This window comes from Eptatretus burgeri, unplaced genomic scaffold, assembly GCF_056783735.1.
Source record: "Eptatretus burgeri isolate ZD-2024b unplaced genomic scaffold, Ebu_testis_v1 Ebu_testis_scaffold_3155, whole genome shotgun sequence".
NCBI classification, from domain to species: Eukaryota; Metazoa; Chordata; class Myxini; order Myxiniformes; family Myxinidae; genus Eptatretus; species Eptatretus burgeri.
The window spans coordinates 543,246-559,386 of NW_028225103.1; the positions used below are offsets into that span (position 1 = coordinate 543,246).

The 16,141-nt window shown below is 45.8% G+C and overlaps 1 protein-coding gene across 9 annotated transcripts in view; it reads right to left on the bottom strand.

Annotated features, from left to right (window-relative positions):
* Nucleotides 1-571: 571 nt before the first annotated feature.
* The window catches only part of LOC147006738 (uncharacterized), a 29,614-nt gene continuing 14,044 nt past the window's right edge, over nt 572-16,141 (bottom strand). For 6 of the 9 annotated variants that reach the window (XM_085868053.1, XM_085868058.1, XM_085868052.1 and 3 more), the window contains 6 exons: nt 11,435-11,559; nt 10,791-10,899; nt 6,442-6,566; nt 5,775-5,883; nt 2,503-2,666; nt 572-977 (listed from right to left, as the gene is read on the bottom strand). In XM_085868053.1, coding sequence (XP_085724179.1) covers nt 836-977; nt 2,503-2,666; nt 5,775-5,883; nt 6,442-6,566; nt 10,791-10,899; nt 11,435-11,559 — 774 coding nt within the window. In that variant the 3' untranslated portion in view covers nt 572-835. The remainder of the gene's footprint in view (nt 978-2,502; nt 2,667-5,774; nt 5,884-6,441; nt 6,567-10,790; nt 10,900-11,434; nt 11,560-16,141) is intronic. The other 3 variants (XM_085868050.1, XM_085868055.1, XM_085868054.1) reach the window with 3 other exon arrangements.

Here is a 16,141-nt window from a genome sequence, read left to right on the forward strand (position 1 = left end):
CAAATACTCTTTGGGATTATTTGATCAATGCAAACAACCTCAGCGATATAGTTTGCTGGAGCTATCTTTTTATATTTTTTATGAAATTATTATTTTTATCAACCGCTGTCACTGCGGGAACCCAAAGGGTCGTCTAGTACCCTGTAAAGATGTCCCCACAAAAAGGGGAATCAATGAATGGAAAAAGTACAAAACGTTTCTTTCGTTTTGTACATCAATGGACGTTACGGTCGAGGTGGAGAATAACAAGTATCAACACCACCTGCGTTTGAACCTCAGGTGTTTCCTCATGCCAGCTTTTCACCCATCAATGTACCTGAACTCCATCCCGACCCTGTACCCCTTATTGAGAAACCCACAGCAGTCGTAAGCAAGGACAGACCTCCACGAGCCCTTAGAAGGTCAGCTCGTGTCTGTAAACCTCCTGAGCATCTGGATTTGTAAAATTAATAAATAAATAAAGGGGGCGGGGGTGAGGAGATGAGGTGGTTAAGGAGGGTCATGTGACCCGCCCGTGTTCCGATGCTGTGCTGCGTTGTCCCCGTGCCTGGATTAAACCTATTGTTCCCACTTTAGAGTCTTCGTCCCTGTTTATTGAGTACAACACACCACTCATACAGGGTGACGAGACAAATGGAGAGAAAAAACGGGACGTGAAACACCTGAGGGCACGAGCAATCTTGCTGAGACCGAAGCCTCCACCTGGGCCTTTCGATAAACAAACACAAAGGTAAATCCGTAAACAGTATAAACACCAACAAAGCATGAGCGCCTCCCTCTTCTTCCTCCCCTTCGCACCACCACACCCATCCTGAGGCCACAGTTCTATTCCACATCAACAGCTGCTCACACGAGGCTCCCCACACGACCATTGAGCAAGTTCCTCGGCTCCAGCTGACTCGAGTTGGCCATCTCCATCTTCATCTTCATCCTCATCCTCGGTCGGCGGGGAATCCAAGGAGGGCATCGGTTGTTGCCTGCAAACCGAACACAAAATCATTGGGGTCACGTGATGAGGACAACAAACAACACATACTTAACATGACAAAAACTCCAGCGCTTGTTCATTTCCCAAAAGGCTTTTGCTCGACTCTCCCTCGGCATATTTATTTAATTCTCGTCTCTTCTGCCTTGTGAAACCGCCTTTCCGAGTCCGCTGTCTTGAGGTCTTCCCTGCGGGGTTTCGGGTCAGCCGGGCTTGCCACCACCTCGTGATCTCCCCCAATCACAAGACCGACCTTCACTACACCTGTTGACTGCTGACACTGTGTTCCCACCCACGTCCTGCTGATCCCCTCCTTGTGTCTGGTGTCTCCGTACATTGTTGTCCGGGTGTTTTCCCTCTTTCCCCATTTTGATTGTTCATCCATCGCCCTTCCCTATTCTCTTGTCTTCTTCATATTCACTTTTTTCACCAGTCGAGCACAATAAAGACTTAAACGATTACAATGATTCCAATTTCTCATACGAGGAAGTGACATTGTCTATAATCCAAGTAATATGTGCCATAATCAAATGGTCATGTGACGTGTGGTGAAGTTTAAACTTCCTCCGTTGAACGGTTTTCGATGTGCGCTCTTCACATTCGAACTGCCGCTTCATAACTACCGGCAGTGATGACCGGTTACCAAGACGTCCCGCTTTGATGCGACGCCTGATCCATTACATCCTCTTTATTAAATAAAATTCAGGATGGGATTTTTAAAAAAACAAAAATTACAAATCAAAATGGAAGACCAAATCGGACCAGTCCTGACATTGGAGTAATCAGAAGGAACCCAAACAAGGAAAAAAAACAAAGATATCATCAGGAGGAACCTGGATAGGATTCTCATTACAGCTGCTGCTCCTCGACCCTCAAACCCGTCCAGGAACAGCCAAGTGAACCTCATTCAAAAAATAAATAAATAAACCCAGATTTAAAAAAAATTAAACAATTCTGACAATGCCAGACCTTGTATCCGATCAAGTTGAAATTTAAAACGTGTATTCCCCCTTCACGACTAGATCATAATTGTGAAGTTTCACTTCGATCGATGAAGCGGTTTCAAGAGAAAGAATTTTTGTAAAAAATATTTTCTCTCAATCTAATATGGCTGTCAGACCATGTGACCGATCAATTATGACCATATGTGAAAAGGATCAATTATGACCATATGATAAAAAAAAACAGACTATATGGCAGTCAGACCATGTGACCCGCCACGCACGGGACCGATTGCTTAACACCACTTTTCGCTGCACAGGCGCGGAGCTAATTATAAAGCCTCTCGCTCCCTTCAAATCAATTGTGGGATCAAGGTATCGCGAAAGAGCGTCCGCTGGATTTGCTTGGGAGGATGAAGAAACTTTCCCCTCGCCATGAGGAGCAGTGTCAAGCGACTCCTTTAACCACAACCAAATAGTCCAGCCATGAGAGTGGTACGACCCTTGCTCGACTTGACTCGTTTGACTCCCTCCACCTTCGTACACCCCCTCTTGACTTCCCCCCTCTTGACTCACCAAAGTTCATTCAAAACATCTGATAATCCAGTCTGCAAAACAGCGTTGGTGTCTTCCCGCCCTTCCAGCATTTTTTTAACATTTTGAAGCTGCATGTCCAACCAATCAAAGTCCAGCTCAGAATCCCCCAGTTGTTGCTTGGTCATCTTCAAATTGAGGTTCACCTGCACAAAGATAAACAGCCCCCCACAACCCCAACCATTAACAATCAGCCTCAGGTGTCGTGGAGAGCCACGAACAATCAAATGTGGAGAAACAGATACGATTCCCAAACCAAGGTGTGTCGTTTCTCAAGAGTGAAACCTTCGACCGGAGTGAGATGGCGTCCTTCCTGTATTGTGCTTCACAATATTGAGATACTCAAGAACGACATTGTTATAACTAGCAGGTACCCACAGAAATTCAGCGTCATGCAAATGGTGACTCGCAATATTATGCAAAGAATAGTCACTTCATTAAATCAACCCCCATTCCAACCCCAAGACCTCAACCAGAAGACCTTGATAGGAAGCGATGATGGATTCCATAACCTTGCTGATGATTGGGAGAAGGCTGATTGGTCTGGAGTTGCAGGGATCTGTTTTTGTACCTTTTTTATGCAGGGCAGTAATGTTTCCATCCAAGCAGATGGAAGATGACCTTGAGCAAATGAGAGGGTGAATAGAACAGCGAGAGGGTGAGCAAGAGCAGAGGAGCAGGTTTTTAGGACACGTGGGCTGATGCCGTCTGGACCGGTTGCAGAATCTGAGTCGATGTTTGACAGCAAGCTCTCCACCTTGTCAGGAGAAAAGGACACAGAGTCCAGGGACAGCTGGGTGTGACTGGGTAAGGTGGGTAGAGAAAGTGATGGGTTTTGGACACAAGATTTAGTTGCAAACACCGAGTTTAGGCATTCAGCCTTTTCACGTGCGGTATCAGCAGTGCGGCCATTTGAGGTAAGGGAGGGGATGGAGGGGGAACATACACCAAAAACAGATTTGTTTAGACGGCACCAGGATTTTGAGGAGGGAGAGAGGTTTGAGAGTTCAGACTTGAGATGAGAAAGATGTTTTCTGGCTCTCCTGAGGGTAGATACACATTTGTTCCGAGCTTTATGGAAGGAACTGAGATGACCCTCAGTTGGGTTTGCCCTCAATGAGACGAAGGAAAGTTCTTTCATGACAACTGCTTCACCACAAGCTTCAGTCTACCCAAGGGTGGGAGGAAGGTTAGGTCAACTGACGATGACATGGGATAAATCTGTGCCTGAGGGAGAGCAAGTCTCTTTGAAAGAATTCCCAGGATGAGTTGATGTCGGAAGTAGCGATGGGAGACTAGTCAAGAAGTTTGATAAGTCCCTGCTGCTTGAAGTCCCTGCCAGTCAGCCTGAGTGAAGTGCCAGACTCGTCGGCCCTGAGGTCGTTCTCTAATAACAGCCAGAGGGATGACCGCTTTAACAAGCATATGGTCAGATGAACCGATTGGAGCGAAGGAAGAACTATATTCCAGATATTTTCTGTAAAATTGGTCAAAATCAAATCCAGAAGAGATGGAGTACAGTTAGTTGAGATCCCGGTTGGGAAGTTGACCGATTGAGTCAGTCCCAATGATTCGCAGAAAGCTTTTTCTGAAGTGCCATGACAGGTGAGAGAGGTACCTACACTGAGCCAACTGGCACGATGGCAACTGAAGTCACCGCATATGAGGAAGAGAGAGTTTGGACGAGTGGATCGAAGTTGGTCCATGTTTTCAGCGAGAGAGATGTAAATGGAGTCATCGCTGTTTGGTGGACGGTACAACACACATGTAAACAAGAAGTGGCAGCCGAGGGGAAGCCGTAGCCAGAGGTATTCCTGGGGGTGTGGGAGAGTGAGGGCAGTGCTTGGAGAGTGAGGAATAGAGTCTTTGATGAAGAGAGCAACTCCTCCACCGGGACGAGGCTCAGGTCTGTCGTACCGGAGCAGGGAGTAACCAGGGAGCGATACTCGGAGTCAGAGACGTCTTGAAGGAGGAAAGTTTCTGTTAAGCAGATTATGTCTGGTTTGTCAGTGGCAACCTGGATGGAAAGACCTGACAGGTTTGAGTGAAGGTCCCGGATATTTGAAGTCCACACTTTTAAGGAAGAGGGAGGGAAGGAGGCTTTGGGTGCAGGGTAGGGGAGGGATAAGGGATCGTGTGAGAGAGGAGAGGTGGAGGTCGTGAGAGTTGTTGACAGTTGATGACAGATTGTATAAGAGCTCGGGGAGAGGGTCGGATGAGGAGGAGGACAAAGGGCTAGGTGGTGAAGGGATGAGTAGCAGTGGGGCGTAATAAGAGAGGAGGCAAAGGGAAGTGGGAGATTGGAGAAGGTGGAGGAATGAGCTGCAAAGGAGAAGTTGGGGGATGGAGACAGCTCTGAAGATGTGAAAGGGGGGCAGCTTTAAGAAGGGGGAGTGAGGGGTGAGATTTGAAAGGGAGGGGTGAGAATTGAGGGAGAAGGGTGAGGGGGAAGAATTGAGGGAGAAAGGTGTGGGAGGAGCTTTTGAGGAGGAAGAGAGTGAAGTTTGCTTTGAAGAGGGAGGAGGCGGTTGATTTGCGAGGGAGGGGTGAGAGGGTAGCTTTGAAGGAGAGAGGAGACGATGAGAGCAGGCATGGCCATGGAGGAGGAAGGTGAAGGGAGGGGTGGGGAGAGGGGAAGGATGAGACTGGGTAGACGTATTGTGGAGAAGGGAGCGGGTGGCCGAGGAACAGAAATTGAGGGGGTGGGAAGAGGGGGAGGTTTGATGAGAATTGAGGAGGTGCGAAGAGGGAGGGGGCAGCTTTGAGTTGGGGGAGTGGGGAGGGAGATTTGAAGGGGAGGAGCAAGGGGAGAGATTTGAAGAGGAGGTTTTTTTTTTTTGAAACAAAACGAAAACAGAAAACACGAAGGCAACAAAAAAAGAGGCCATAACGCGACAAACAGTAAGAATTAATGAATGGAATCATTCCTAGCAGTGCCCATCCTCCCTGGTCTTCTGAGAACAGGGATGGTCTGAAGGAGGAAATTGGGGGGGGGGGGTAGTGTTATGGAAATGATGACTTCTGGTTAGTAGATGCTTAGTAAAGCACAGTTATTTCATTACTAACAGAGTCTACCTGTCGCTCCATTTTGAGCGAGAAGGAAAGGAAGACAAATATACCTGTGTATAGAGGGCATCACGTCGTACACACACCTGCTGTTCACACTATAAACCCCACCACTGGAGGCCCGTCCATCCAGCAATGAACCTGCTGTTAAGTTTGTCCACAGGAGCTACAGGTGACACTGTGCTTACCTTTTCCTTCTGTTTGGCCGCCTCCTGACGTTCACTATCAATCTGTTTTGAAAGTTGCTCCACCTGCTTGGCCAGGCAGCGGTTCGTTGCTCGCAGCTTCACTCGTTCGCTGCGCATGGAAACATGGACACGATGCTTTGACTTTCTAATTATTCATCAGAATATCATGAAAATTCATCCCTATTATTGATTATCAATCAAAACACCTGACGACCAATGGAAAACGTGGGGACAGGAGCACTGCACTGTAACTGGTGTAGACTTGTAATACCCTCCTCCACCTGGAGGCGGCGCTACACGATACACATTTCCATAGATAATTTGCATCACTGCTTCATCCCCCCAAGACCACCAGCAAAGATAAAACACCCCTGTACATTAATTGGGGTCATGCTGATCCTCCATAACCAGTCTGGATGTAACTGGGCTCAAACTACAGGAGTATATCCCAACAAACAAACCCACAAACACCGGTCAGTGAATTATCGTAAGAACACCGAAACAAGACCCGTTTACGTGAGACAGCATGTTCCCACACATCTTTGTGCAAAAGAAATGGGGAACCCCTCGACCCGCCGAGACCCGGCAGTTCCGCCACATTTACGTGTCTCCACACAGGTGAGGTTTCCAGGTTTGTTTTAATGTCGCATTCACGTGCCCAACGTACCAATCATCGGCTTTCATTCGGAGCTCGAGTTTGTCGGCCTGTCCTTGCAGCTGGGCGAGGGCGTCCTCAAAGTTGGCTCTCCCAAAGTCCTCGATCCCCACCATCATTACGCGCATTCTCTTGACCTGCAGGTCCGCATCGGCGGAGGGAGGAAAATGAAACAACACGTCGGAAGATTGGCTGATGCACAATCAAAAAAAAATCCACTCCGTATCAAATGAGTATTTTTAATTTGTAGTGGTCATCTAAAATACCACGTTCAAATCTCTACTCTTCTTCTTCATGCATTGAGAGGCAACGTACGGTTGTTTTGTGTCTCATTGTGTGAGTTTCCCCTGCGCCCTCTACCGTCTCCTCAATATGAGCACACAGGTCCTCATGCAGACACCTCTGTGACCGGAGCGTTGGACCGCATGAGGCACGTCCTTTCAAACAAACCTCGGGTTGGTTGAGCTTTTGCATTTTCCACTCTGCGGTTGTCGCTGTATTTGTAAATAAATAAATAAATATTTTTAATTACTTGGCCATTTTTTTTTTTGACAAATCTGTTGATCACTTCTGTTTGTTTGTTTGTTTATCCGCTCACCTTTAATGGCCGACAGGTCACAATTTCAAACCGATCTTCACAAACCTTCACCAAACGGATGAGTTGGTGGTCCGACAGAATGCAATTTTTTTTTAAAGTCAAAACGTCAGCATCGGCCAAAGGTCAACAACTCTTTCAAATTTCTAAAACCTCAATTTTCATTCGATTGACTTCAATTTCAAACCGATCTTCACAAACCTTCACCAAATGGATGAGTTGGTGGTCCAACAGAATCCAACATATTTTGGTTTTTTTTAAGTCAAAAGGTCATAATAGGCCAAAGGTCAACAACTTTTTTAAATTTCTAAAATCCTCAATTTTCATTGGATTTATTTAAAATACGAAGACCATTTGCGTATCAGGTCAATGAATTCAACCATTATTTTTGAGGTCAACGTCGGTCAAAAGGTCATGAGAGGCCAAAAGGTCAACATTGGCCGCATTTCTAAAATTGTCAATTTTTATCCAATTGACTTGAAATTTGAAGAGGATTCATACATCAGGTCACTGAATTCAACCACCGATTAATTTTTAGGTCAACAAAGGACAAATTCCTAAAACTGTTTCGAGAATTGTCAATTTTCATCCAATTGCTTTAAAATTTGAAGACCATTTGCAAATCCGGTTCTTGAATTCAAGCACCAACTATTTTCGAGGCCAACGTCGGTGAAAAGATCAACATTGGCAGAGATTCTAAAATTGTCAATTTTCATCCAATTGACTTGAAATTTGAACAGGATTTGCATTTCAGGTCAATTAATTCAACCATTATTTTTGAGGTCAACATCGTTCAAAAGGTCATCAGAGTCCAAAAGGTCAACATCGGCCAGATTTTTAAAATTGTAAATTTTTATCCAATTCACTTGAAATTTGAAGAGGATTTACACATTAGTTCACTGAATTCAACCACCTTTTAATTTTTAGGTCAACGTAGGCCAAAAGGTCAACAAAGGCCGAATTCCTAAAACTGTGTCTCGAATTGTCAATTTTCATCCGATTGCTTTAAAATTTGAAGACCATTTGCAAATCCGGTTATTGAATTCAAGCACCAACTATTTTCGAGGCCAACGTCGGTGAAAAGGTCAACATTGGCTGAGTTTCTAAAATTGTCAATTTTCATCCAATTTACTTGAAATTTGAACAGGATTTGCATAGCAGGTTCATGAATTCAACCACCAATTATTTTTAGGGTCAATTGTGAACACAGGCCTAGTTTATAAAATTGATAGATAGGGCCAAAAAACTATGTGTATATATATATATATATATATATATACATCATTACATCTCAAAAAGTTGTGGACAAGCAATGACAAAACAAGGTGGATGAGGTGGTTTGGTCACAAGAACAAGCGGATTCCATTTTGCTTCAGATCCAGCCCATCAGGGGCGACAAAACGTAAACTGTTCAGCCTGGTGGAGGTGTGTGCTCTATTGAGTGTCGTTCTACTTTGTTATGTTTTGACAAGTGTCGCTCCATGAGTGATTTTTCATTTATTTATTGTTTCGTAAAATAAATATTATTTATTTTAATTAATAAATTAACTTTAAAATAAACGTTCTCTCAAATATAAACTCTTCGTTGATTGGTTGGTTATACTGTACTGCTTTCTTACTGAATACCAATCTGTTCAGCAAATATGGAGGAAGTTACTGACAAAGCATCATTGGTTTTAGCAAACTGACGTTTATGATGGAAACTTTGAGGGTGAAGGGGACTCGGGTCCGAGGTAACTCAGCAACTTACTGAGACAAATGTTTGTGCTGCCTCACGTGGAGGCATTTCTACCTACAGAACTGCAACAGTTTGAAAAGGCCGACTACAACTACCCTCGTAAATCCTACCCAAATCCCTCCTCTTTCCAAATTTCCAGTTTTCCCTCCTTGGCGTTTCCCTCTGTATCCATATTATCCACCCCATGTGTGCTTCTTTTCCATCCTGGTTTTATCTGTTACGTCTTGATTCACTCAGAGCACTGTGATCTCTTCCACGAGCTTCAACTGTGAATACAAAAAGAATGAATTAAAATTCTACCACGCTTCATTATCATACTCCGCATGAGTAAGATGCTGTCTCTCCGAGGCCCAGCACACACACACACACACACACACACACACACACACACACACTCACACACACACACACACACACACACACACACACACACACGCGCGCGCGCACACACACACACACACACACACACACACACACACACACACACACACACACGTACACACACACACACACACACACGGAGGGATTGAGGCCCTCACCTGTTGCTCCAATGACATCTTGTTACGGTCAAGGTTCTGCCGCTCACCTTTTTCTTGCAGGAGCTCCATGCACAGCCGGTTGACATGCAGACGTACAATTTAATACATATTGTTGCGGAGCCGGGTATCGGCCGCGAGCACGACCGCTAGGTGGAGCGGTAGGGTCGACTCTACCGAACACCCGGAATCTAGATCGTACCTTTTGGAAAACTCCGAGGGTACGGGTCCCTTACAGGACCGTGAAGCGTCAATAAATCAACCACGTGGTACAGGGTTATTTGCCAATCTTCAAAATACCGAGAGATCCACGTGGCGAGCTACCGAGTATTCACACCCTCGACGGCCCTCATACGAGTCGATACCGATAACGTGCCCGACCTGCGCGCAACCCGAGCGGATGGTTGCCGAAACCCCGTTGGTCCAAATATATCTTTACAGCGGCAACAGCCTTTGTAATTCACCAACACACGCCGTGCTAAGCCAATGGAAGAAACACAGCAACGAACTGATACATTTAACAAATGTATTTATTTATAATGGGGGACGGGGAGAGCACGCAAGAAGCAGAGTTATCCGACTATAGAGATGCAAGTATGTACAGCAAAGAGCACTTAAACAATTCCTACTTACAGACGGGCCCAGACACAGACGCACACCCAAAAGAAACGGACCCAAAATGGTCTTTATTATCCCTTCGGCTCAGAGGGAAGTCGAGCTGAGGGATGAGAAAATTGCAGGCTACCTGGCCGCGAGCGCGCGGCTCGACATCCGCACCTTCCCGGAGCACCAGTCGGCCAAGAAGGAACCAGGGCAGCTCGACGCAGACCACGCCAGCCACAAGACGAGCCGTGAACCAGAGCACGCCAGCGACGAGGTGCCTTTCGCCCAGCCTCGAGAGATGCGTTTTGAACGGGCGCGAATTCTTCCCCTCCGAACTCCAGCAGATCCTCACGCTCGAGCAGATTCTGACGCTTCCGCAGATCTTGACGCTCTGGCAGATTTCCTCGCTCTCCCGATTCTGACGCTCTCGTTCCTTTTACCGCTCTCGGGCACGGTTCGCTCCTCGTGACTCGCTCTCGGGCGCTGTTCGCTCGGGCGGGGCCCGTCCTCGGGTGTGGTTCGCTCGGGCGTGGCCCGTTCTCCAGTCGGTGGGCCACGACGCACTCCCTTACTTGGCGCGCTGCCAAGCAAATCGGTTCATGTCCATATTTGGGAATGGAATTCCATAGCCGAACGAATTCCGAACACGCCCGCATACCAGCGAGTGCACAGAGAATGCCGGGAGCAGAGGATTATCATTGTTGTAGTTGTAGATGTAGGAGCCATAGTTGTTGCGAGTGGTGTAAAAACCCTAAGTATCAAAATAACTCACAGCGCATGTACATTTATTCACCCATTAAACAAGGGACGGGGACCCTAACTAAAACACATACTTACCGACATAACTATTCTGAAGGACCTGTATGTTGTTTGCTCATGGCTTCCTTACCTTTTCCATCTGTTTGTCCGCCTCCTGACGTTCACTATCAATCTGTTTTGAAAGTTGCTCCACCTGCTTGGCCAGGCAGCGGTTCGTTGCTCGCAGCTTCACTCGTTCACTGCACATGGAAACATGGACAGGATGCTTTGACTTTGTTATTATTCATCAAAATGTCATGAAAATTCTTCCCTATTTTTCATTATAATTCAAAACACCTGATTATAATGGAAAACATGGGGACAGGTAAACTGCACTGCAAATGGTGGAGACTTGTAATACCCTTGTAATACCCCCACCTGGAGGCGGCGCTACACGATACACATTTAAAGAGAGAATTTGCATCACTCCTTCATCCCCCCCCCCCAAGACCACCAGCAAAGACAAAACACCCCTGTACATTAATTGGGGTCATGCTGATCCTCGATAACGAGTCTGGATGTAACTGGGCTCGAACTACAGGAGTATATCCCAGCAAACAAACCCACAAACACCGGTCCGTGAATTATCGTAAGGACACCGACACACATCTTGTGCGAAAGAAATGGGGAACCCTGCGACCTGCCGAGACCCAGCATTTCCGCCACATTTACATGTCTTCACACAGGTGAGGTTTCCAGGTTTGTTTTAATGTCGCATGCACGTGCCCAACTTACCAATCAACGGCTTTCATTCGGAGCTCGAGTTTGTCGGCCCGTCCTTGCAGCTGGGCGAGGGCATCCTCAAAGTTGGGTATCCGAAAGTCCTTGATCCCCGCCATCAGTACGCGCATCTCCTTGATCTGCAGGTCCGTATCGGCAGAGGGAGGAAAATGAAACAACATGTCGGAAGATTGCCTGATGTACAATCAAAAAAAAATCCACTCCGTATCAAATGAGTATTTTTAATTTGTAGTGGTCATCTAAAATACCACGTTCAAATCTCTACTCTTCCTCTTCATGCATTTATAGGTCATGTACGGTTGTTTTGTGTCTCATTGTGTGAGTTTCCCCTGCGCCCTCCACCGTCTCCTCAATATGAGCACACAGGTCCTCGTGCAGACACCTCTGTGACCGGAGCGTTGGACCTCATGAGACACGTCCTTTCAAACAAACCTCGGGTTGGTTGTGCTTTTGCATTTCCCACTCTGGGGTTCTCGATGTATTTGTAAATAAATAAATAAATGTTTAATTACTTGGCAATTTTTTTTTTTGACAAATCTGTTGATCACTTCCGTTTGTTTGTTTGTTTGTTTGTCCGCTCACCTTCAATGGCCTACAGGTCACAATTTCAAACCGATCTTCACAAAACTTCACCAAATGGATGAGTTGGTGGTCCGACAGAATCGTTTCTTTTTTGTTTTTTTTTAAGTCAAAAGGTCATTATAGGCCAAAGGTCAACAACTTTTTTAAATTTCTAAAATCCTCAATTTTCATTCGATTTATTTAAAATTCCAAGACCATTTGCATATCAGGTCAATGAATGAATTCAACCATTATTTTTGAGGTCAACGTCGGTCAAAAGGTCATCAGAGGCCAAAAGGCCAACATTGGTGAGATTTCTAAAATCGTGAATTTTTATCCAATTGATAAATTTGAAGAGGATTTACACATCAAGTCACTGAATTCAACCACCGATTAATTTTTAGGTCAATGTCGGCCAAAAGGTCAACATAGGCCAAACTTCTAAAACTTTTTCTAGAATTGTCAATTTTCATCCGATTTATTTAAAATTTGAAGACCATTTTCAAATCCGGTTATTGAATTCAAGCACCAACTATTTTTGAAGCCAACGTCGGTGAAAAGGTCAACATTGGCTGATTTTCTTAAAATTGTCAATTTTCATCCAATTGACTTGAAATTTGAACAGGATTTGCATATCAGGTCAATGAATTCAACCATTATTTTTGAGGTCAACGTCGGTCAAAAGGTCATCAGAGTCCAAAAGGTCAACATTAGTTGAGTTTCTAAAATTGTCAATTTTCATCCAATTGACTTGAAATTTGAACAGGATTTGCATATCAGGTTCATGAATTCAACCACCAATTATTTTTATGGTCAATTGTGAACACAGGCCTAATTTATAAAACTGAGTGATGGGACCAAAAACTATGCATATAAATATAAATATGTATATACTGTATCTCATTATATCTCAAAAAGTTGTGGACAAGGAATGACAAAACAAGGTGGATGAGGTGGTTTGTTGACAAGAACAAGCAGATTCGATTTTGGTACAGAATTCGATTCGCCCATCAATGGCGACAGAACGTAAACTGTTCAGCCTGGTGGAGGTATGTGCTCAACTGAGTGTCATTCTACTTTGTTATTTTTTGCCAAGTGTCGCTCTATAAGTGATTTTTCATTTATTTATTGTTTCGTAAAATAAATATTATTTATTTTAATGAATAAAATAATTTTTAAATAAACGTTCTCTCAAATATAAACTCTTCGTTGATTGGTTGGTTATACTGCACTGTTTTCTAATTGAAAACCCATCTGTTCAGCAAATGTGGAGGAAGTCACTGACAAAGCCTCATTGGTTTTAGCAAACTGACGTCTGTGATGGAAATTTTGAGGGTTAAGGAGACTCGGGTCCGACGTAACTCAGCAACCCGCTGTGACAAATGTTTGTGCTGCCTCACGTGGAGGCATTTCTACCTTCAGAACTGCGACAGCTTGGATAGGCCTACCACAACTACCCTCGTGAACCCTACCCAAATTCCTCCTCCTTCCAAATGTCCAGTTTTCCCTCCTTGGCGTTTCCCTCTGTATCCATTTTGTCCACCCCGTACGTGTTTTTTTTTCCATCCTGGTTTTATCTGTTACGTCTTGATCCGCTCAGAGCACTGCAATCTCTTCCACGAACTTCAACTGTGAATACAAGAATAATTAATTAAAATTCTACCACGCTTCATTATCATACTCCGCATGAGTAAGATGCTATCTCCCCGAGGCCCAGCATACACACACACACACACACACACACACACACACACACACACACACACACACACACACACACACACACACACACACACACACACACGGAGGGATTGAGGCCCTCACCTGTTGCTCCAATGACATATTGTTACGGTCAAGGTTCTGCCCCTCAGCTTTTTCTTGCAGGAGCTCCATGCACAGCCAGTTGATCAGCAGACGTACAATTTAATACATATTGTTGTGGAGCCGGGTATCGGCCGCGAGCACGACCGCGAGGTGGAGCAGTAGGGTCGACTCTACCGATCACCTGGAATCTAAATCGTACCTTTCGGAAAACTCCGAGGGAAGGGGTCCCTTACCGGACCGTGAATCGTCAATAATTCCACCACGTGGTACAGGGTTATTTGCCAATCTTCAAAATACCGAGAGATCCACGTGGCGAGCTACCGAGTATTCACACCCTTGATGGCACCCGTACGAGTCGATACCGATCACGTGCCCGACCCGCGCGCAACCCGAGCGGATGGTTGCCGAAGTCCCGTTGGTCCAAATGTACCTTTACAGCGGCAACAGCATTTGTAATGCACCAACCTGCGCCATGCGAAACGCCCTGTCACACCTTGACGATTTACACAGCGTATGCCTGACGTATGAAAAATTTGGCTAAAACGCTGGCACACGTCGAATACGTTATGGGTAAGTTTGTATACGTTAAGAGCACGCTGGCATATGTCGTTGTACGCTGGCATTCGTCGTAGTACACCGAGCTGTTAAACAAATTTTCCATGCTTGAAATTTTTTGACGTATGCCAGCGTATGACTCACACGTTCCGCATAACGCTGGCCATAAGTTGTAGGCACGTTACACGATCATTGACACACGTCCACACACGTTACTTGTAAGTTACTCATAAGTCGAAACACGTCAAGGTAATGGTTAGCGTCAGTGTTCCAGACTCCCTGGATTTTTTTGGGGTTTTTTTTTCTTCTTCGGTATGACGGTGATGTTGACACTTCGATTTCTTGTGCGGTTATAATATAATATAATATAATTAATAGGCTGCCGCTCAACGATTTAAATCATAATCGCACGAGAAATCAAAGTGTCAACATCACCGTCATACCGAAGGAAAAAAATAAAAATAAAAACCAGGGAGTCTGGAACACTGGGCGAACCATTACTTCAACGTGTTTCGACTTATGAGTAACGTACAAGTAACGTGTGTCAACGATCGCGTAACGTGCCTACAACTTATGGCCAGGGTATGCGGAACGTGTGTCATATGCCGAGTACGTCGAGAAATTTTCAACATGCTGAAAATTTCTCGACGTACTCAGCGTATGACGACGTATGCCAGCATACTACGACGTATGCCAGCGTGCTCTTAACGTATACAAAACTTACCTATAACGTATTCGACGTGTGCCAGCTTGGTTCGGGCAAATTTTTCACACGTCGGCATACGCTGGCTAAAACGTCAAGGTGTGACAGCGGCTTCAGCCAATGGAAGAAACACAGCAACGAACTGATACATTTAACAAATGTATTTATTTATAATGGTGGATGGGTGGGAGCACGCAACAAGCAGAGTTATCCGACTGTAGAGATGTAAGTATGGACAGCAAAGAGCACTGAAACAATTCCTACTTCCAGACGGGCCCACACACAGACACACACCCAAAAGAAACGGACCCAAATTGGTCTTTATTATCCCTTCGGCTCGGAGGGAAGTCGAGCTGAAGGACGAGAAAATAGCAGGCAACCTGGCCACGCCGCGCGGCTCGACGTCCGCACCTTCCCGGATAACCAGTCGGCCAAGAAGGAACCAGGGCAGCGTGACGCAGACCACACCAACCACAAGACGAGCCGTGAACCAGAGCACGCCAGCGACGAGGTGCCTTTCCCCAAGCCTCGAGAGATGCGTTTTCAACGGACGCGAATTCTTCCCCTCCGAGCTCCAGGAGATCCTCACGCTCGAGCAGATTCTGACGCTTCGGCAGATTCTGACGCTCTGGCAGATTCGCTCGCTCTCCCGATTCTGACACTCTCCGTTCCTTTTATCGCTCTCGGACGCGGTTCGCTCCTCGTGACCCGCTCTCGGGCGCGGTTCGCCTGGGCGGGGCCCGTCATCGGGTGCGGTCCGCTCGGGCGTGGCCCGTTCTCCAGTCGGTGGGCCCCGACGCACTCCCTTACTTGGCGCGCTGCCAAGCGAATCGGGTCATGTTCATATTTGGGAATGGAATTCCATCCCCGAACGAATTCCGAACACACCCGCATACCAGCGAGTGCACGGAGAATGCCGGGAGCAGAGGGTTATCGTTGTTGTTATAGTTGTGGATGTAGGAGCCATAGTTGTTGTTGCGAGTGATGTAAAAACCCGAACTATCAAAATAACTCACAGCGCATGTACATTTATTCACCCATTAAACAAGGGACGGGGA